The sequence below is a fragment of the Zeus faber genome (genome assembly GCF_960531495.2).
Source record: "Zeus faber genome assembly, chromosome: 6".
In the NCBI taxonomy this organism is placed as follows: Eukaryota; Metazoa; Chordata; class Actinopteri; order Zeiformes; family Zeidae; genus Zeus; species Zeus faber.
This window is the reverse complement of record NC_137201.1, coordinates 27,655,514-27,676,749: the sequence shown is the minus strand read 5'-3', so window position 1 is coordinate 27,676,749 and position 21,236 is coordinate 27,655,514. Positions and strand designations below refer to the sequence as shown.

The 21,236-nt window shown below is 43.0% G+C and overlaps 1 protein-coding gene across 1 annotated transcript in view; it reads right to left on the bottom strand.

Annotated features, from left to right (window-relative positions):
* The window catches only part of lrriq1 (leucine-rich repeats and IQ motif containing 1), a gene marked incomplete at both ends in the record, with an annotated part of 30,889 nt that extends 10,420 nt beyond the window's left edge, over positions 1-20,469 (bottom strand). Inside the window, 13 exons of the mRNA XM_080002913.1 lie at positions 39-92; positions 693-817; positions 2,707-2,793; positions 3,012-3,143; positions 5,204-5,450; positions 8,797-8,976; positions 15,033-15,126; positions 15,797-15,870; positions 16,114-16,241; positions 17,117-17,310; positions 18,622-18,772; positions 19,019-19,171; positions 20,077-20,469. Coding sequence (XP_079859039.1) covers positions 39-92; positions 693-817; positions 2,707-2,793; positions 3,012-3,143; positions 5,204-5,450; positions 8,797-8,976; positions 15,033-15,126; positions 15,797-15,870; positions 16,114-16,241; positions 17,117-17,310; positions 18,622-18,772; positions 19,019-19,171; positions 20,077-20,469 — 2,012 coding nt within the window. The remainder of the gene's footprint in view (positions 1-38; positions 93-692; positions 818-2,706; positions 2,794-3,011; positions 3,144-5,203; positions 5,451-8,796; positions 8,977-15,032; positions 15,127-15,796; positions 15,871-16,113; positions 16,242-17,116; positions 17,311-18,621; positions 18,773-19,018; positions 19,172-20,076) is intronic.
* Between the last annotated feature and the right edge of the window lie 767 nt (positions 20,470-21,236).

Sequence of the window (21,236 nt, the reverse complement as noted above, 5' to 3'; positions counted from 1 at the left end):
TCTAAATCTGTCACAAGGACAGGACGGAGAATATTTACCATTCTTCTAGAAACTTCTCTGATTTGTCCGAGATGCTGCTGGGGGGTTTAGTTCTGAAAATCAGAATTAAGATTTTACTTTCATTTTTTTAAAGTCATCATTTCCACTGGTGAGGCTATATCAAACGCATCAAAGAATATCAAGGCACTGACTATGGGTCAAGACTCCATTTATTCCATCATGGCTCATTTTAGTGCACCATGCCTTCATCAGGGAGTCTAGGCAACAGCAGGCTCCAACAAAGAGCAAGCATAGGACTTTTTTTAAAGGCTAAAAACTAAAACTAACCACAATGGAATATAGAAATAAAGTTGCCTTGAAAGCTACATTTTATTATTTTAACGTGGGCATTTAACCAAAAAGCACCTTAGTAATTCATTCGGCAGTCTATGCAGCTGCTTGGAGATATTCTTTGAACATCAGAGTCATAAGTGGGCCATTGAATAATTACATTGCCAAAGCGAAAGAGATGCTGTCAACAAATGATCAGGATTATTCAGGATAGTTTATTAAGCTAAATTAGTATCGCTGAGTCGTTTATCTTTTTTAATTTAAAACATATGTTTCCGCGACTTTACTCTGAAGTATGATGCAAACCGAGCAATCATTTCATTTGGCTTTTTTTTTTTTTTTTACCTAATTTTCTGACTTACTCTGTGTTGTTGGGGGCAGGTCTGGAAGCAGGAGGCATCCCTTGCTCCACAGCCACACAGGCTGGCTGTGACCTCGAGTCCAGTAGTGGTGCACGTCTGCACTGGGAGGTTTCCAGCTCAGGATGCTGGAACACACATGCCAGCCAGCTCAGGTATAAACACAAGTTTAATTTATCCTCTGTGAAAATGATGGCCCTTTATTATAGTGAACTTTGATCCTGTCAAAGGCCAGTCAGTCAGTCAGTCAGTCAGTCAGTCAGTCAGTCCGGCTTCATTAGGTGTGAAGCAGAGAGATGCCAATCAATTGTAGAGTCACTAACCACAATACATGCCAAAAGAAAAATCTCAGAGTCTCAGTTTAGCCTAACCTGCATGGTTTATGACTGATTTTCAATCTGTGGGCCACGGATTGCAAGTTGACCGCAAAATCATTGTCAATCAATCAATCAATAGATCTCCAATGTGTATGGAGCACATTGATTGCCACTATCCTTGATCGTTCACTCCTTTGATCTTTAAATTAAACATGCTCTGAGAATGCGGTTAATTCCCGTGTTACTTGTTTTTGAATGTGGTTCACAAATATTTTTGAGATTTTCACTCGATTCGTGAGTCAGATGAGGTTGGGAACCCTTGGTTTATGAGGTGAGAGGAAAATAAAATATAATATGAAATTTGAAAAAAAGATGAAAACTTAGGTACTGTTGGTAGAACTAGTGTACATTAGGAATTGTCTCCTTTTTACCCTTTGTAATGTTTTGGAGCAATGTTTTGCAACATTACATCTTTTTTGTGGATTACAGTAAAATGCAGTCATACGTTTGGGATGCAGCGGATCGGATCACACACACACACACACACACACACACACACACACACACACACACACACACACACACACACACACACACACACACACACACACACACACACACACACACACACACACTACAAATCAAGGTGTCCAGTAGAACTTCACTAGATGGAATGTTTTTATTGAAAGAATTTGGCTGACATATTTCGGCTTTTTTAAGCCACTTTTTCCAATGCTCTTTAGTCAAACTAGCAGCTTAATGAGCGTCTTGCTCCCATTTACTCTTCCGAGGAGTGCTTAATTGCTCATCCTTTCCCTTTGATGTGTGCATTGGCGTCCAAAGTGCCGGGGCCGGTCAAGAAGGCAGCTGTATCATTCCATCTCTCCTCCACCAGCCTCCATAATGTACAGCACACACAGAGCACTCCAAAGAAAAGAGCCAGCAAGAGGTAAGGAAAGAAAATGGAAAGAAATCCCAAAGACACTGCGACCGGCGTGAAGAATGACATCTGCTGGTGCAAAGGAAGCCTCAGGCCTCAAAGAAGTAATTGTGTTTTTCAAGAGAATGAATGTAATGCTTAATCATTGTGAGTGGGAGAGGTCCAGGCGGGGACCTTATTGGCCAAAAGGAGTGAGGAACAGGATGGGAAAAAATAATTTTTCTGTGTTCCGGGGACTCTTAAATCCGAGAATAAACTGCCCACTTAATGCCAAGACTAGCAAACTGACTACACAACGTTTTCTATTGTGTAGGATTCACACAAGCCAGCAGCAGACTATCAGCTCTCGATGCGTCTTGGATGCCAGACTAGACACACTAAATGTTTCACCACGATGTATAAGATAAGACAAAATAAGACAATAAGATAAGACGAGATAAGATAAGTTAGGATAAGATAAGAGAAGATGGTGTGTCATCACCATCTGGTGTGAACCATGTTGTCCACGTCCTCACTACAAACCCCTAATGTCTGTCTGATTGGGTCCAAATAAGATGGTAATTGTACATCTGAAGCAGGAGAGGGGGTCATATGGATCTAAAAGCCTCCTTGAGGAATTAAAGCTAACTTCTGAATTGTGATAACAAATTAGACGGACTGGTTTTGTGTACTAAACTGAAAAGCGGTGGACAGAGATGGTCTTCATGCTATTTAAAGATTTTGACTTCCCACTCCCTTTTGGATCGTCCAGGACTGTTACCTTTGGATCGAGCTGATCTGAGGCGGCGAGATGCGTTTGGGGAGTTGAGTCTTCACAAAAGGTCGGAGACCATCTCTCCAGCGTCGCCTGTTGGGAAGTGAGAACGAGGTGAGATTAACATCAGTAACAGGGGAGCAACAACAAAGCAATGGCTATTCCAGATTTCCCCGAGATATATTTATTAATGAGGGGGATTTTAAAAGTCAAGAGGTACAGTTCATGATGCGTGCGTGCGCGTGTGTATCTTTCTATGGGTGAGGGATCGCCGCACCAAGCGTAACATGAACACGTACGTATGTACATACCTCATCAAAGACAAATTCATCTACGTCGACCTCCTCGAAGCTTTCATCTTCCCCAGTGTCAGGGTTTGTGGCGGCGGCAGAGGCCAGCGCCGAGGCCAGCCTCCTCCTCAGCAAGCAGCCCCTCCAATGTGCCTGGAGGAAGGACAAGCGCCAAGTTGAAAAATAAAAATGTCCCCATGATTCACAGGGCAAATGTAAATATTGTGTGTTATCCCATTAGGGAGATAAAACATGTTAACCCCTCTTTAAATTGCAGAGTGTTATGTTGTGTGAACTCTGCGTGACTCTGGCGTTTCTCCGAGACAGATGGGGCTGCAGCGTGCCTCTAAATCCTCCCGACTCCCAGCGGAGGGGACGCACTTTGCTTCAAAACGAACGGACAGGAATCCCGGAGCTCCCACTGCCGCAATTCTTTGGAATCTGATTAATCATCCTGTGCCTCCATCTTTCTACACCACCCAGCAGCCCCCCTCTCCTACCCTCACCATACCATTCACCCCCACCCTGTTTTAAGGGCCCTAAAGGACCCATCAAACACTTTGAGAAAGTAGCGGAGTGAGTAGCAGAGATTGGAGGAGCATGTTTTTCATCTTTCATGTCTACACTCCAGATCATAGGATCTCACACTGAGGGCCACAGGATGGGTGCATTCACTTGTTTATTACTTGTTTATTGCATATTTTAGTTATTAAATATATTTGGTTGTGCGAAAGCAAAAACAAACTCCACATAGAGGTCATGCAATAAAAAAAAATAAAAAAAGTTCGGGAACATTTGATCTGGATTAACAAAGGGAACATAGGCAATATAAACATCTTCACAAAGTCCAGGGTGGCAAAGTAATACCAGACACAAGTGAGAAGGCTCACCCCTCACCCTCATTGGCTGTGTGGCTGGAGGAGAGGCATTACAAAAGCGAGTTGGCTGGTTAATTAAAAGTTGAGTTTGAATTTGGTCATCGGCAGGCCAATATGACCAATTTCTGACGGAAGTCATTAATTAGTACCAAGCGGCAGCCATAACAACCAGGTTTTAAAGCCAATGCGGAGGTGCTATAAACTTCAGCTCAGCTAATGGCCCCTAGTTACTATGCTACTTGAGAAAAAACTTTTGACTCAATGTAAAGAGTCAAAGTCAGTGTAAAAAGATGTCAGATCGTGACAACAAAGACTTTGGGGTCAATATCTAAATGTACTTCTTCTAAAGGGACGGTCTGCGATTTTAAAAATAATTGTTCAATAAAGACTCTCTACCCCCGCTGCCAAAATCTATAAGGCTCTGGCGCCATCCCGCCAAGATGGCTGCCAGTGTAAAGCCAAACTATGGGCTTCAAACTGAAATCATAGACACTGGGTCCATTTTTTATATAGTCTATGGTTTTACCCAAAACCAGCCGTTTTCCCCAAATTCAAGTGTGTTCTGTGACCACTTGACTTGGATTTAAAAGCAAGTTCCAATTTGTCAAAGTTCCAGGTCTTTCACCTGAATGACTATGGCTGCACGCTGCGGGTTAAGGACAAGGGAGTTGACATGGGCCATCTTCACACATTCTTCCCCTCCTCCGCTGGCTGTGGGAGGGCAGCTGATGCTCCCCCATCTCTGTCGGTGACTCCTCCAGCGCTGTTGTATCACAGCCGCTTCAGTGCTGTCGTACGAGAAGAAGGCACACACACACACACATGCACGCACACACACCAAATGAATGATAAACATGATGTCATAGCAGCTTTCAGATCATGAATTTATTCCTGAACAAACATCTGGGGAACAGGTCTCCTGGGGATTTTAATCTATCTCGGGCCACTCTTCATATGAGAGACGTATTGTCCTCCCTGTGATAGAGCTGTGCTAATGATGAAGCTGCATGCTAAATTGAATAAGATGTTCAACATCTCACGCCGTAAATCACGCCGCAAGAGCTCTCCCGATGATTATGAATGACCCACAGCAGAAATTAATAAAAAGCTGAGGAGGCGCTGCGAGAAGAGATCTTTAAAGGTACGTTACTTTTTGACGTCTCGCTTCTCCGACGTGGAGACAGGTCCCCTTATTGGATGTGAAGGGGTTGCTTTTCCACTTTCTGGTGAGGGAGGACAGTTGGAAATGTAGAAGTTCCCTGTCGTAGCCCCAACTGCAATAGCCCTTGGCGCAACAAATAGACTCCCTGTCTCAGGAGTGTGTTTGCTGCTAACCCTTGTCAGAGTGGATAGTGTGACCTTGTGTGGCTCACGGTCTGCAGAGGTAGGTGCCTCAGTGTGTTTAACAAAGCTTTTAGTGTCAGCATCACCATCAGGTGTGGAACCAGCGGTGAGTTTATGAGTGTCTGAGATGGTTGTGTTGCCGTATTCATGGCCATATCTCTGATCCTCAGCCAGTTGCAGGGCCTCAGTGTGGTGGCGACAGGAGATCTTTAGGGCTTCCAGGGAAGATGTGGCCCCACTGTGAATGGAGTAAAAAAAGATAAACCGTTAAGGTGGTGGTCTTTATTTTATACTGTGGTTGTTTAGCTACTCTGTGTAGCACATACTCACATACAGAGCAGAAATTTTTATTTCCTGGATACAATGTATCTCAGGGACTTACCCAAGTAAAAGGAATACTGATGTAAATTTGTATCTCAAACATTCACAATATTACACCTCTTAAAATGATGATGTGATGTTTGATTACATACAGAAGATCTTTGTCAATAACGGCTAATATAAATTGTAATCCGTAAGATTATTTTGTGAAAAAATCCCATATTTTAGATTTAGGCACTTTGAAATAAACAGCAGTTCAATGTATTATGCGTTATGCATGTGCTCCTCTATATGCTGTTTCATTGTTGTTGGCGGCGTCCGCCCTTCCCAGCAAGAATGCAAAGATCAGCCTCACGCAACAAGTGATTGGTAAATCAGCGTAGCTAGTTGTGGTCAGACAGTGTCGATGGATGAACATTCACAAAAAAGAGCAGCACCCTTGGATGAAACATATCCAAACCTCCCCTCAGTGACAAAGCACAAACTATCCAAATGAATGCTTCAAGCAGCCTGTGATAAGAACAGGCCAGGTTAAAGAAATCGTTAAAACTAAATTGAGCGTGTCGTTGCGTTGGGCTCCTCGCTTACTTCTGTCGCAACACAAAAGGAAATCAAATTACCAGAATATCAGCTGACATTCAGATATTTGAGTCTTGACATTTTATTGTTTCATCTAAGGTAAGGTTTAACAATGTGTATGTATGCATGTGTGTATGCGTGTGTGTGTGTTTGTCTATGCATGCATGCACACAAAACAATCTGGTCTTATAGGGGGGGGGGGTCTCGGAGATTGAATATGGTTTTATTTTGTGGATCTGTAGAGTAAAGAAAGTTGCTCTCTGGGCCACATAATGTCTCTTTCATGGAGGGGATTAAGCAGCTTCAAAGCCACCTCACTGGAAAGTTAATGAGTCTATTAGCAATGCTCGGTATCCGCTCCACAGCCTCCTCCCTGAGGCCAGAGACACCCCAGTCGCCCGGCCAGTCTGGACGCCCAGTAGCCTTAGGTAGTGCAGCCGCTGCCCCTCACAATGGACGGGCTTTCTAGTCTCAGTGGGACAGGGGTGAGAGAGGAGAGAGGAGGTCAGGAGGCACTGTGACCTGCAATACCGACCGCCCCCCTCCCCCGGCCCATAGTACCTGTTGGTTCATCCCAGGGTCATCGTGAAAGTCTACGGTATGGGCATAAAATGAAGGAGAGGGGAGAAGGGGAGAGAGTTTAACACCATACAGAGGTGCTTGATTAGATGACGTGCGCATTGAATTTGTTGTAAATAAAGGGCAAGTAAGATGGGAAAAAGGGAAAGTGCATTTATAAGTGATTCATTTTAAGGTAATGCGTGAGGCCTTCTACAGCACCGCAAATGGCAACTCTTGATGAATGAAATCGCCAGAAAGCACACACGCACAAAGAATTTCTTAATGTTCTTGTTTATGAATTAAAGCTGAAGGACGGAAGGTGTCTCCCTCCATAAGCAGGTTACTACTAAGGTTTGTTTCTATTCCATTTCATGTGGAGCCGCTAAATAAATAAATAAATAAACAAATAAAACAAACAAACAAATAAATAATTAAGTAAATATATAAATAAACAAACAAATGATTTAATAATAAATCAGAATGGATGAATAGGTAAGTAGAATCTATAGAAAAGTTTTCCAAATAGCTTCTTTATGCTTTGTTCCAGAGTCTTACAGTTCTCTGACACGTTTCCATTTTAACTCTGAGATACAGGGCCATATCTTTATTATTTTTTTTAATGGCGATGTAGCTTACTGCACTCTCTGTCATTGAATTGCTTGTAATACCAGAGATGTTATACCACCAGCTAAAAGTTGAAAAAGTTAATAATATGATTAAAGATAGAGGCAGTTTGGGTCGGCTGATACCAACGCTGAACTGATGGTATCGATCAGTTACTTTTAGCGTATACTAAGCCCATTCAATTAGGAGTCACTAAAACATATAATCCACCATTAGACACTTCTAACGCAGAGTAACTTTGTAATATGTGATATTTGTCTTTAACTTCCCTTTTGGCATCAGATTTTTGATTTGTGGGATATTTTGCAATAGAGTCACAGAGTTCCATTGACACACATCCTCATTCAGCCTGTTGTCAGCCAGCATGGCAGCCACCTCTTCTCTCCTCCCTCACCCTCCGTCTCACACTAGGTCGGGTCAGGGGTTAAATGGTTGCACTAGTCCCTGCTTAGCTGCCAGAATGGCCCATTGTTCACTGGCCAGGGCGCCGTAAGTGTGTGGAGGGCACATGGGGGCGTCGAGGAATGAATCAGCGGGGAGCGAAGGGTATGCGGGTGTGGCGGGCTCCACGGCCCCCAGTCACAGGAGTCCTCGGTGTGACCCACCGGGGGAGCCAGCGCCACTTTTCATCTCCTCTGTCTTAGAATTTGAAGGGTCAGGAAGACAAGTGGAGCGCTGACTGGCGTTTTAAGTGTTGGTGGTCCGTTTGTGGTAGGCGTGTGTGTGAGTGCGTGCCTGTGTGTGTGTGTTTATGTGCCTGTGTGTGTGAGTGCATGCCCGTGTGTGTGTGTGTGTGTGGGTGTGGGTGTGTGTGTGTGTGTGTGTGTGTGTGTGAGGACAGTGATATTGAAAGTGTTATGTTTGGTTCCAGTTTTGTTCTGTACATCAGGTATAACATGGGGATACAGTAGCTAGCTGACACTCCTGACCGTCCTGATCATCTCTGGCGGTGTGTTATTCAATCCACACAACATGGAAGACCATCAGAAAGATGTAAGATAACTCAAGAGATCTTGAGTAAAATAACTTTGCTGTGAATAAGTTTCTGTCACTCTCATTTTTTGTGTCCGTGTTCAGAACAACCAGGCTTCACCAGTACAATTTGTTTTGTTTTTTTCCTACCTTGCCGTCCTGCGCATTATAATTTTGGAAAGTGACTGGCAAATCAAATCATCGTCTTTCAAGCGAGTGCATTTCCCTCCTTTCCAAGCGACACAGAATCCCTAGGATGTTTCTCTATTTGGCTCCGCACACACCTCTGTTAACACAAAGGACGTGATGTAATTATCCCCTGTGCCATTAAAGTAGGGTGTAGAAACCTGGCTTTGTTTGTCAGAGGAGAGTTGGTGAGCATGAGCGAGTGTACATCACTGGGAATATCAAGTGAGGAACCTCCTATAACACAAGTTCACATCAGAGCACAAAGCCAAAGCAACCAACCCCATCAAACTTAACTTCATGCTTCAGTGAGAAAAGATCTAAAGGTCAGAAAATGGTACCTGAGTTCCACGCAGTGCTGTTTCTCCAAGTCCCAGCTCTGCTTCAGCTGAGCCTGACAGAAGGCCAGGAAACTCCCTGAAGGCAAGTTGAGGTGCCAGCCAGCAGGCGGCGATAGAGAGGGCTTCTCCTCGCCACGGTTGATGGACCTCAGGCCAGCGACTGCCTTCAGCAGAGTAGTGCTGAGGAGAAGAGAATTCTGGGGTCAATGATGAAGAGCTTAAATGTAGTTTAATATTGAATAGTTTCTTGTGCCAAGTATGGGTAGTATAATAATGTATTCCAGCAGATGAAGTTGTTATATCACATGCCATCGCGTATATTATGTGCTTCTAAAATCAAATAGGCAGTTTAAGATCTGACCTTTCTCACATTTCGAACTTTAATATCTTGATTCTATGAGCTCAGTTTCATTCAATATACACAGGGGTTCCCCCAGTTACCGGAAATACCGATGTCATATGTTGTTCTGGTATACGCCGATACATTACTTTCCCACCGCCTCCACCATCGTTATTTTTTATATAGTTCATTTTCATTATCAGCGCCCACATTCAAATTCAAATAAAAAAATTCTAATTTGTAAAATGCTAAGCGTGTTATCACGGGAGGAGAGGAGAGAAAGAAGGCTAGAGAAGACCTTAGATCAGGTCAAGATCGGGACCTGTCTCCCTCTCCATGTGTAATTTGCGACAGCAATCTCCCTTCTGCTGCTCGTCCCTGTTCCTCTCAATAACATATTGAGAACATGGTGGGGATTTTTTTAGATGTATTTTATTTTACTCCGTTTTTACTCTGAAACAAAAAAGGCGTCCCATGCATAACGGGGACACTCCTCCTCCTCCTCCTCTTCCTCTCGCCTCTGTTGTAAAATGTGCGGTGTTGTTGTGATGGGTTTATTAACTGCTGGGCAAGATTCCTCACTGTGGCATTTCTAATATACACCGATCAGCCACAACATTAAAACCACTACAAATAACTTCTAATATTGTGTAGCCCCCCCCCTCTGAAGGTGTCCTGTGGTATCTATCACAAAGACGTTCGCAGCAGATCCTTTGAGTCCTGCAAGTTGTGAGGTGGAGCCTCCATGGATCGTGCTTGTTGTTCCAGCACATCCCACAGATGCTTCATCGGATCAGACCCTAACCCCGACCATCCACATGATGTAGAAGAAAACTTGATTCATCAGACCAGGCCACCTTCTTCCAGTGCTCAATGGTCCAGTTCTGATACTCCCGAGTGCATTGTAGGTGCTTTCAGAGGTGGACAGGGGTCAGCATGGACACTCTGACCAGTCTGCGGCTACACAGCCTCACACACAGCAAGCTGTGATGCACTGTGTGTTCTGACACATTTCTATCATAGCAGCAATAACTTTTTCACCAACTTGTAATTTCACCTTCTTTAGACCACTTTTGGTATGTACAAACCACTGCATAGGGAACACCCCACAAGACCTGCTGTTTTATGAGATGCTCTGACCCAGTCATCTTGCCATCACAATTGGCCCTTGTCAAAGTGGCTCAAATCCTTACGCTTGACCATCTTTCCTGCTTCCATCACATCCACTTCAAGGACTGTTCACTTGCTGCCTCATATATCCCACCCCTCGAAAGGTGCCATTGGAACAAGGTGATCAATGATATTCACTTTACCTGTCAGTGGTTTTAATGTTGTGGCTGATCGGTGTAGTATTATCATTGTGCAGAAAAAAATCATTTTGTAATGCAAGAGCAGCATGTAAATAGAAGATGAATGCCAATCAAAGGAACAGGGTACAAGAGTTGAAAAGCTCAGTAGTTTGACATTCTAGATCCAGCGGAAAGAGGAGAAATTTGCCCCTGATAGTCACGGGCATTCTGTCAGTGCTGAGGAATGTGAAGACATGACGGCTAAGATCAAATCAAATTAAATTAAATTAAACAAAAAATCATTCTAACTTTCCGTGTGACTATGTCAAGTCCCATAATAAGTCCCATAAATCAATCAGCCATTTTCACTATTTTGTTAGCTTTATATGAATTTAAGAATACATGACCACTCACAGTTTTCTGATTAAATGTGTGCAAGCATGTGTTATAGTGTGGTGTGTTGCGTGATGAATAAAGACTGTTTCTTCTTCTTCTTCTTCTTCTTAAATGTGATTAACTTTAGATTCAAATCTACATCCCTTTTCATATTCTAGTGTCCCAGTTGAATATTGTGTAAACCACACATCCTCAGAACAATAAACCAATAATTTTCAATGTGACCAGAATTAACTCTCTTATGCATCCAGTGCACGTGTGCAGTGCATAGTGTTCTGCGCTTCAAATGCCCACGTGCAATTTACAACAATAAAAGTAATAATAAAGTTCAGTCAGGGCATCGTAAGTCACTTTGGATAGAAAACGGACTGCTAGGTGGTGACTGCGGCTCACTTTAAAGGAGATGGGAGCACTGTTTGAGAGAAAGTCTGCCTGGGGCTAAGATGAGCGGGCTGAGGAATCCCAAATATCTGCCAGAGAAACAGAGTGAGAACGGAGCGCTGGCCAAATGTGGTCTACGCTCAGTGGAAGAACACAGAGTTGGAACCAACACCAGAGAGAAGGGAAAGACAAGAAAAAAAAAATACTGAGAAAATACACATCTTTAGTCCACAAAGGCTACTATTACTAAGGCAACTATTTAAACAACCAGGCTTTTCTAAACTGATTCCTGGAGCACATGGATTAGAAAAAGCAGAAACGCACGTCCAAAGAAGGACTTTGATTTATCTCACCCTATCAATTCAAAACATTTTGAGCCGTTGTGCATTTTTCTTTTCTTATTGTAAACCTGAACATTCCGGCCGTAAAGAATTTTCTTTTGCGTTTTACCATACTTAACCAAATATTTAAAAAAATGAGTGTCCTCACACTGAATCTAGTGATACTAGTACCATAAATTAGTTAGGAGGTAGCCCTGTTAAAGGAAAGATCCATTTTGTTCTTTAGTTTTAAAGGGGACCTATTATACTCCTTTCAAAAAGTTAATATAGTTCTCTGAGGTCTCCAAAACATGTTTTGTATTTTTACTTTTGCTGAAAATACCCTTTCGATTATGCATTCTAGCCATTCGGACATGCCTCTATGATCCTCCTGTTCTCAATGGGCTGTTTCAGTGTGTGCCACTTTAAATGTAAATAAGCTGAAAATAAGGCCCCTAGTTCTGTGAGCCAATGGGGTTTGAGCACACGTTCTGGATTCTTGGAGCAAATGGGGTATGAGCTTTACTTCCAGGTTCCGTTGTATTTAGTAAGTAAATATGAACTGATTTCACCTTATTAGTCCACCAATATCTGTTTCTGATCAAATTTGAGGCGAGAAATAAGCAATCCAGTCGCTGAATCTTCACTCATATTAGATCTACAAGACCAAATTTAAAAGTTTGTTCCGACTTTCTTCGCCGTTCTCCAAGCTTGTGGGGGACATTGCACACAGGGATTGTTTGTTTCATGTAAATGAAAATAAAAGCAAAAAAATCAATCTACAATAAAAACACACGGTTTTTATTGGTTTTGTTTGGAGAAAGGCACAGCGGATTAGGCGCCGCAGCCTACAGTCTATCTAGCGTCTCCTTATTCTTTTTTTTTTTTTTGAAAGAAACAAACAGCAGAATTATTTTTTAAATACTTACATTTCCATCGTCTGCATTTCTTCACGGACAGTTGGTATTAATTCCACTTTCCTTTAAAAGATTTGTGCTGGTCTTCCCAGCGGCACTTGTTATTCTACTGCCGTGGATGGATGGAGGGTGGTTTTAAAATCTACTGAAGCCCTAAATTACGTTGATAAGGGCTGCAAATCTGAAACGCTTATTTCACCACATGTTTTCTGAAATAGAGAGCTCACAAAAAAACTGACCAAGTTGTCTTATCTCACAGTTTGTGTGCTGGTAGGCCCATCAGTGACCCAAATGTATGCGCACAAGCCCTGAAAAAGTGAGTTTTTCATAAAAGGTCCCCTTTAAGCATCAAAAATGTTAGTCCTCGTACAACAGTCAATATGAGAGAAAAAAATGAAGTCCCCGAAACAATGAAATAAACATGAACTACGCAGATGGCAGAAAGACATCTTGGAACCCTTGCGGAGGCCCTACACTTTGATTCAAGACTGTTTGGAACTAAATAATGTTGTAAAGTTTATGCCAGTAGCAGACGAGGCTGGTGCGGCACTGCCAGCCCACCACAAAGCTCCGCAGCACAGCACTGAATCTGTGCACTGTCAGAGGAACAGGGGTTTTGATGTGGCTCACTGGATCTCTCCGACACAGATCAGGATTAGGTTCCAGCCCTTCGGGCATGTTGTCTGGCGAGCCCCCTTTTGAATAAAGCTCCCAAACCCAAATAGGGCCTTTGATCGCTACATGAGCTCATTGAGGCGGGGGGTGTAATTCAATTAAGCAATGGACGCCACTTAGATACACTCAGGGAGAAGATAACACTGATGTGCATACATAAGAACGAGGTGCCACAAGCTGTTGATGTTTGCAATGAATGACTCTCATTAAAGAATTGGTCGAATCGGGTTTCGAGGGTTAAGCTGGAACAGTGAACCTACTATAGACTCAACACTGTAATAAAGACTCAATATTTCTAATGTTCTGTTTTTAAGCATTTCATTCTGATTGTCTTTTGAGAGACTGTTATCCAATTTAGAATTGCCAATTTGTCAAGCCTTTGTAAAATGATTGCCAACTACTACAGGGACTAATGGTAACCTATGTAACTTCATTATTTTGTGAAACGTAAAAGAAGGCTTTATGAAACTCTTAAGAGTAAGGAAAGTTGCTCATGTGGGGCCGGTGGGACGGGAGTTCTTGTCTTTCCTTACAGCTCTGCGCTCATCGCCCAGAGTCCGCTTTTCATCTGAAATTAATTTGGGCGCAATCCTCCCCTCCGCTGGTGAGAAAACACTGCTCTTGACTCGCACTCCTCCAGCTGCATTGCTCTTCCTCCACTCTGTCTTGTTCAGGAACGCGGGCCCGTATTTCATTTAGTGAAGACTTCCTCCAAAACACGGGCTCCTAAAGCCGGCTAATTAATCAGGCCCAGAGTTTTTCTTCTTCTCCTCCCCTTTCTCTCGCTCGCAGCGAGTGTAACTCTCAGCGTTGGCCTTGTGGTGCTTTAATTTAGCAGCTGTTCTTGCTGGCTGGGGATGAAAGGCCCAGGGCATGAGAGGGGAAATATTGGGGGGCTAATTCCACTGTTGGCACTAGAGGTGAGGTGAAGGTCAATCAAATATTTAGATTGCATCATATCTGAAACTTAAGGAAGGAAAAATATCCACAGGGGAGGTCACCCACATTTTAGTCGGTTGAGTATGAGTAAATCTATCATTAACATTTTTAAGATTAAATTTTGTCATTGCATTTTATATAATATTATCACATACAGTTATTGTGCATGTTCAGTGTCAACAGGTATTGTTTTAAACTACAGTACAGGAAAAGCATGTATTAAGAGTACACCTTCTGTAGTGTAAAACTGACAGCACATTAAAACCCTCATCTATTTTGGCTCCAACTTATAGACGTGTCATTTAATTTCCAATCACATGGAGGTATCTAATATTACGTTTATTGATTTTTTTTAGCTGTGCACACAGACAATACATTTTGAACGTAGATAATTATTGTAATTTTTTTTTGCCTGATCTGGACACAAGGTGGTGAAGGAAACTTGAATTAGCAAAGAAGAAGATAATGTTTTTTTCTCTTGAATCAACATTTGGGGGATTGCTGCCACTTAATGCAGCGTACAAACGCATGGAGGCCGGTGGCACGTCAGGGTAATCCAATAGCGGACACAGATCACGGCCCAAATCCGAGGAGGTGGACCGACCGGAAGCGTTGTGATCTGCTGGAATGTTCAGGAGGCCCCGGTAAAACGTTCACCACCACACCGCCCTCACTCCTCTGATAAAGGACCAATGGCTTCTCTCTGGACATCCATCACAGCAAGTAATATTCCAGAGAAAAACTGTGCCAGAATGTCTGCTATCTTTTTGCACTCAATTTATTGTGCAATAATTACAGCGCAGAACTGCAAAAAGTTACACCTACAGGATAAAGTGATGTAGCAGGTGTTACTCAAAAAGCATGTCAGAATTTCAAGATGTTTTACTTGACACACACCGCCCGCTCCAACAAAGAATGCTGTATATACTGTAAAGACGTGCGCACAATCAATACACAGGAAAACATGACCGTGCTTTACCTCCAGCCGCCCTCCTGCTCCAGAGGGTTCCCTGTGAGCTCGACCTCTCTCAGGAGTGGACATCCCTCTAGACTACAACACACATTGCCCAGATCTGTGACAGGAACCAAAACAAAAAAAAAAAAAAGAGGGAGAGAGAAGAAAACGTTCTTCTTGTCAGTCTATTTTACAGCCGAGTTCACATTTATAATTTTTCACCGCCGGCTAATCTTGTTTCTGGAGCTTTATTAACTGGATGAAATGAATGGAGATGCGTTCCAGCCATGCATGACCTCATGCATGCTATTTCCACTGAGTTATACGTATACCTCGGCCGCTGGCGGGGAGCCCACAACGAGAGTGACGACGGTTGAAAGAAAATTGAGGAAATGGTATGCTTCTGGTGGTTTGCATCTAAAACAAGGTTGGGGGCATGTCGATTCATGGCTATTGTAATATCGTTTAGGAATATCGTTTAGCGAAATCAATCAGCGAGCGAGTGGGAGTGAAGGAGCACAGAGGGAGACGGTCTGTGTGAATACAGATGGAATGCAACGAGAACTGCAAACGGTTAAGCTGAATGTTCAGTCCATGAGTATGTTTAGTAAAACAGAGGCCTGTGGTCGTCACATGCGGAGGGGATTGGCTCCAGGGGCCCGCATTGCTAAGCAGCAGTGCGGGCATCTAAGGGTTTTCTCAAACAGAAATACAAACAAAATAAACAGGCCTTACTTATGGGACTTCCAGAAAACTGGATTCAGAAGTTGTTTGATCAGGATTCTTACCTGAGAGGCAGTTGTGTCTGAGATCCAGACTGAGCAGCGAAACACAGGCAGACAGAGACGGCAGCTGGGTAATGCTATGAAAAACAAAGACAGCACGCAAACACACCAAAATAACTTATTTTCTGAACACCCCTTCAAAATAAGCACTATAATGCAGTTTTACATAACAGGCATATCACTCCTGATGGAGAAGAGCTTTCTGTTTGGGTGTAAAATTAGTTAGAGCAAGTTTAATGAAACAAACCCAACACATGGACATATAGGTAAGCATTAAAATCACATTGGGGTTGTGGGTTATGGGTGTTACAGTACTGTACCTGTTCTGGGCCACAGAGAGGTGATGCATGAGGGGCAGCCAGCATGCACCGAGGCACCACAGGGAGAAAATGCTGTTGTCCTCCAGTCGCAGCTCTCTGAGCAGCACATGGTTCCTCAGGCTTGGAGGCTGGTGGACAAATAGGGGTCACAAGTCGTTACGAAGTACAGAGGGGTTAGAAAAATGGCCGTTCTGGATGGAGCAGTCTTTGTACCAGGGACTGCAATGAGCGCCAGAGCCCATCCGTCAATGTCAGTCGATTTAGTCCTGCTGTGTTCTTTCATCGTGTGGGGAAACCCAGTGGCTGTGTTAGAACTGCACCGACCCCCATTTTTACAAATTTCACCATATTTATATATATTATTTATATCTATATACAACAATATTTATATATGGTCGTATATCATTTTTAAATCATTGTACTTTCAAAAGTGCATACAATTCAATTTAGGAAATAACAGTTTAATTGTTGCCAACATAAGTGAAGTGTCATTTCCTTTTTGTCTGGGGTCCAATTATTGCTCTCTGTGGTTGTGTAATGGCCTATGAGGCCATTTTACGAGGTAAGGCGCAACCCATGGTGCAAACACTGTTTCCCTTATGGTGTTGGCATATTCTAGGATGATAATACACATACACACTGCTAAACATATTCCAGGGTGGTTTCATAAATTCCAGGACTCCCTGGCCTTCCCAATCACCTCATCAGAACCAAGAGTGGGAAGCAGATTACCACCGCCTTCATCCCTCAAACAACTGAAGTCTTTTCCCTTTTGAGAAATGATTCTGTATCCCGCTACACGGCTCGGGATTTGTCTGACAGAATTCAATGAAGGATTGCAGTTCTTCTGGAGGAAAAAAAATAGCTCTACTCTTTGTTCCGTCCTTGATGTTAATGTATTACTTTGTGTTTACGATAATAAAAAATAAAAAAACAAATAAAAAAACAGTGCTTTACATGATCATATTATTCAACAAAGTGAACCTCAGTGGTGCGTACGTACCTCTGTGAGGCTGTTGGCCCTCAGGTCCAGAGTGCTGAGCAGGGCACAGTTCTCCAGGCCCTCCACCCAGGTCAGGTGGTTGTGGGAGCAGTTGAGGTGGAGGAGTGTGTACACCTCCTGCAGGCCTTTGGTGCTGATCAGCTGGTTGTGGTCTACCATCAACCTCTGCAATCTTCTCATAGACTCCAGACCAGCTTAAGACCATAGCAGGTCCAAAAAGAAAAACAACAAATCCACCAAACTGATGGCACAGTTGAGGCAGACTCACTGCATATAAATTGTAAACTGGGAGCGTAGTTGAAATGAGGCAGACTAAAAGGCCCCCTATACGTATGATATGAATGATGATTCAATTTAGTGGTCCAGTCAAATCTAAAAGTTTTAGTAGAATGCATTTATCTGCCTCCCGGCCAAAATTTATTCATGACTTTGGCCTGAAGCCCGGAGTGACTGCACACTGTAAGTCACATTTCAATACAAATTAGAGGAGTCTGGAACACTGGATGGGAAAAGGAGGTAGATGCTTCCCTCTTGTGGTGTACATCAGATTTACTTGAGGTTGATTTAAAATTTAGACTACCAAGCCCAGAGGACCCAAAACCTTTCCATTACATGTACATTCTATCCCACAACTTATAGGGTTAGGGTATCGCCAATAATGATACAGGTCTGAAAATATCACTAAAATCTGACAGCAAGAGCCATGTCAAATATGTGAGATGTTAAAGATAAGTGACTTGGTTTCTGCTTTTCTGACACCCAGCTATCATCTCTGTGTCTCAAACGGAACATGAAGAAATAGATTATATGGCAGTCTTTATATTCATGCTGAACAAGCGCTTTACACCATTCAGTTTTAATGGGTCATATTGATCCAACAGGTTGTCCTATTATCTGAGAGATTCCCTAAAAACAGCAAAACAGTCTACCCTGTTTACGAATCTGAGCTAAAACGGTGTACTTGCCATAGTTCAATTGTGATTTATTATAGGCAGAGTGTGGAAGAGTTTTCCCAAATAGAATAAAATAGAATAGAAAAGAATAACTTTATAGAATACAATAAGCTGTTGATAGTTCAAGTCCAAGTGAAATTGGTAATAACATCACTTTTAATGTAAATAATATAAATAAAATAAGGGCTGTCAACTACATTCCCTGGTGTAATTCTAATTGCTTACACTAGCTCAGATTGTTGTCGAAGTCACCCAGTAATTTCCTCGGCTCCACTCTAATATTTATTATATTATCTTTATGGGGGGATGTTGCAATGGGCCTGGTACTTGTCTTCAGTAACTTCAGTAAGGATATTTGGAGGAACACCATTGTTGTAACAGAAGATGGGAACATGAACTCAGAGACGGAGGTGTCAACGATCACAGTTTCATCCAAATACCCCTCGATGGTGGTTTGAGGGCAGCTACCACAAGCAGCATCCATGTAGAGTTGTAAAAAGCTATATCAATTTATTTAGATTTTAAGATAGTGTGGAATGCAGCAGGGCTCACCAATGCGTGTGATGGAGTTATGGGATAGCTCCAGAACATCCAGGCTGAAAGTGTCGACCAAACCGTGAATGGACGTCAGGCGGTTGTGGCCGAGGCGCAGCACCCGCAAATCAGACAGATTTTCACAGTCTATAAACGTGATGTCATTTTCCTGTGACAAATGAAATCAAAGTTCTTGTCAATATTGCACTTGTTTGGAGCTTCCTAATTCATCTGTTTAAGGGATACTTTTAAAATACCATTGCAGGTCTCTCGCTCTACCTTGATTTGTTTGACAAGTTTAAGGACGCTTTTTGATGGAATTTCTCTGAAAGCATGAATTTTTTCATAAAAAAAAAAAAGAAAAAATAGAAAAAGAAAATATGTGTTAGTAACCACATACTGAATGATGATCCACCTGTACATCAATGTAGCGGAGCCGACAACACGGGCCGAGGCCCTCCAGTGCTCTGAGTCCGCAGCGTCTGAGCGTCAGGGACTGAAGGAGGACACACTGGGCCAAAGTGGAGAGACTACAGCCTGGCAGGTCCTCCAGAACCACCGTGGTCACCTGAGAGAGAGAAAGAGAGAGAGAGAGCGAGAGAGAGAGAGAGAGAGAGAGAGAGAGAGAGAGAGAGAGAGAGAGAGAGCATAGATAAGAGAAAACATATCTAGAAGCAATGTCAAAATAGATTATTTTGCATGAACACTAATCCATGAAGAAATCTGTCAGATGATTTAAACATTTGAATGACATGGCATGCAAGGTAACCCTTGAGTTGTCCCTATGCAGTAAAATGTTTGCATCAAAAGTATAAATCATGAGAGGGATTTAACTACAGCTACAACAACGGCAGTTGGTGCTCAAATAACGTTCTTAGATAATTTGGATAATTATTCAATTAAATTATAAATCCATCAAATTCCAAGTGAACAATACTTTTTGAATAACTATTTTTTATTAAACTACACTCTAACAACAATAATTATGAAAGTATTTTTCATTTGAAATTTGATGTAATAATAATGACTGATACATTTGAATTCCCCAGCAAAATGTACTGTAGGACCCTATAGGAGGTTTATGATGGGTCAAAAAAAAAGTATCCAGATGAGGCTTCATTGCTTGGCTTTATTTTTTAAATGAAAATATTTGAATCAACAATTTAAATTCCAGGAAAGTCTTTGCAATTTTTCTATTATAGAGTGCAGTGAAGAGATATGGAAAATATTGGGGTAGAGAGAGAGGGAGAGACATGCAGTAAGTGATTACAGCTACCTGGGTTGCTGCAATGCACTTTGCCTACATGTTGTGCGCACTATCTGGTTGAGTTATTAGTGAGCAATTACCAGCTTCATAAATAATATGCAAAAACGTATGCAAACATAACTAATTTGAAGTCCAGTTATGTTTGACCCCACATTTGCATTCTAGAGGGGTCAAGTTTCTTATTATAGGGAAAGAGAATATCACACCTCCACGAGTACACAAACCTCATGCAGTGCCCTCCAGGACACGGCCTGCAGCAGTTTGTCTGGGCAGAGCGGCGGCAGGCCGCTGGCCCCCCTCCTGTCGGGGGCGGAGCCTGTCACCCTCCTGCCGTGGGCCGAGCCTGTCGCCCTCCTCCTGCCGGGGGCCGAGCCTATCGCCCTCCTCCTGCTGTAGAAGGTGAGTTTGGACCAGGGAACACATTTCTTCATCCAGGACAGTCTCCTCTTCTCCATCAGCTCAGGCAGAAACAGCACTGCAGGGCTAAACACCTCCTCCTGGGATTCTTTTGCTGGCCGTTTATCCTCTTCCTCCCCCTTCACCTCCTCTTCTTCAGCTTTCTCCTCTCCCGCTAAACTCTTTTCTTCCTCCCTTTCCATCTCTCTCTCATATTCTTCCTCCCTTTGTTTTTTTTCATCTTCCTCATCTTTCATCTTCCCATCCTCGTCCTCCGCCTCCTCTTCACATCTGATGTCTTTCTCCTCTCCTTCACACTCCTCTTCTGCTGAGCTCTTTACTTCCTCCCTTTCCATCTCTCGCTCCTCCTCCCCTCGTTCTCTTTCCTCTTCCCCCTCTTTCATCTTCCTCTTCTCCTCCTCCTCCTCTTTCGTCCTCTCTTCATCATCTATTATTTTTCGCTCTTTTTTTTCCTCTCTCTTCTTCTCCTCCTCCTCTCTCCTTTGTCTCTCCTCCTCTCTTGTTCTTCGCTCTGTTTCTTCCTTTTTCATCTCTTCCTCTCTGTCTCTCCTCTCCTTCTCTTCCTCCAGTTTCTTCCTCTCCGCTTCTCTTCTCTCTTCCTTTTTATCTTCTTCCTCACTCTGCCTCCTGTCCTCCTTTTTCTTCCTCTCCCCTTCTTCTATTTCTCTCTCTATTTCTTTCCGTCTCGTCTCCTCTTCCTCTCTCTGTCTATCCTCCTCTTCCCTTCTTTTTCTCTCCTCCTCCAGCATGCGCTCTATCTCCTCCTCCTTCGCTCTCCTCTCCTCCTCAGCTCTCCTCTCCTCCTCCTCCTCCTTGGCTCTCCTCTCCTCCTCGGCTCTCCTCTCCTCCTCCTCCTCCTTGGCTCTCCTCTCCTCCTCGGCTCTCCTCTCCTCCTCCTCCTCCTTGGCTCTCCTCTCCTCCTCGAGCTTGCGCTCTGTCTCCTCCTCCT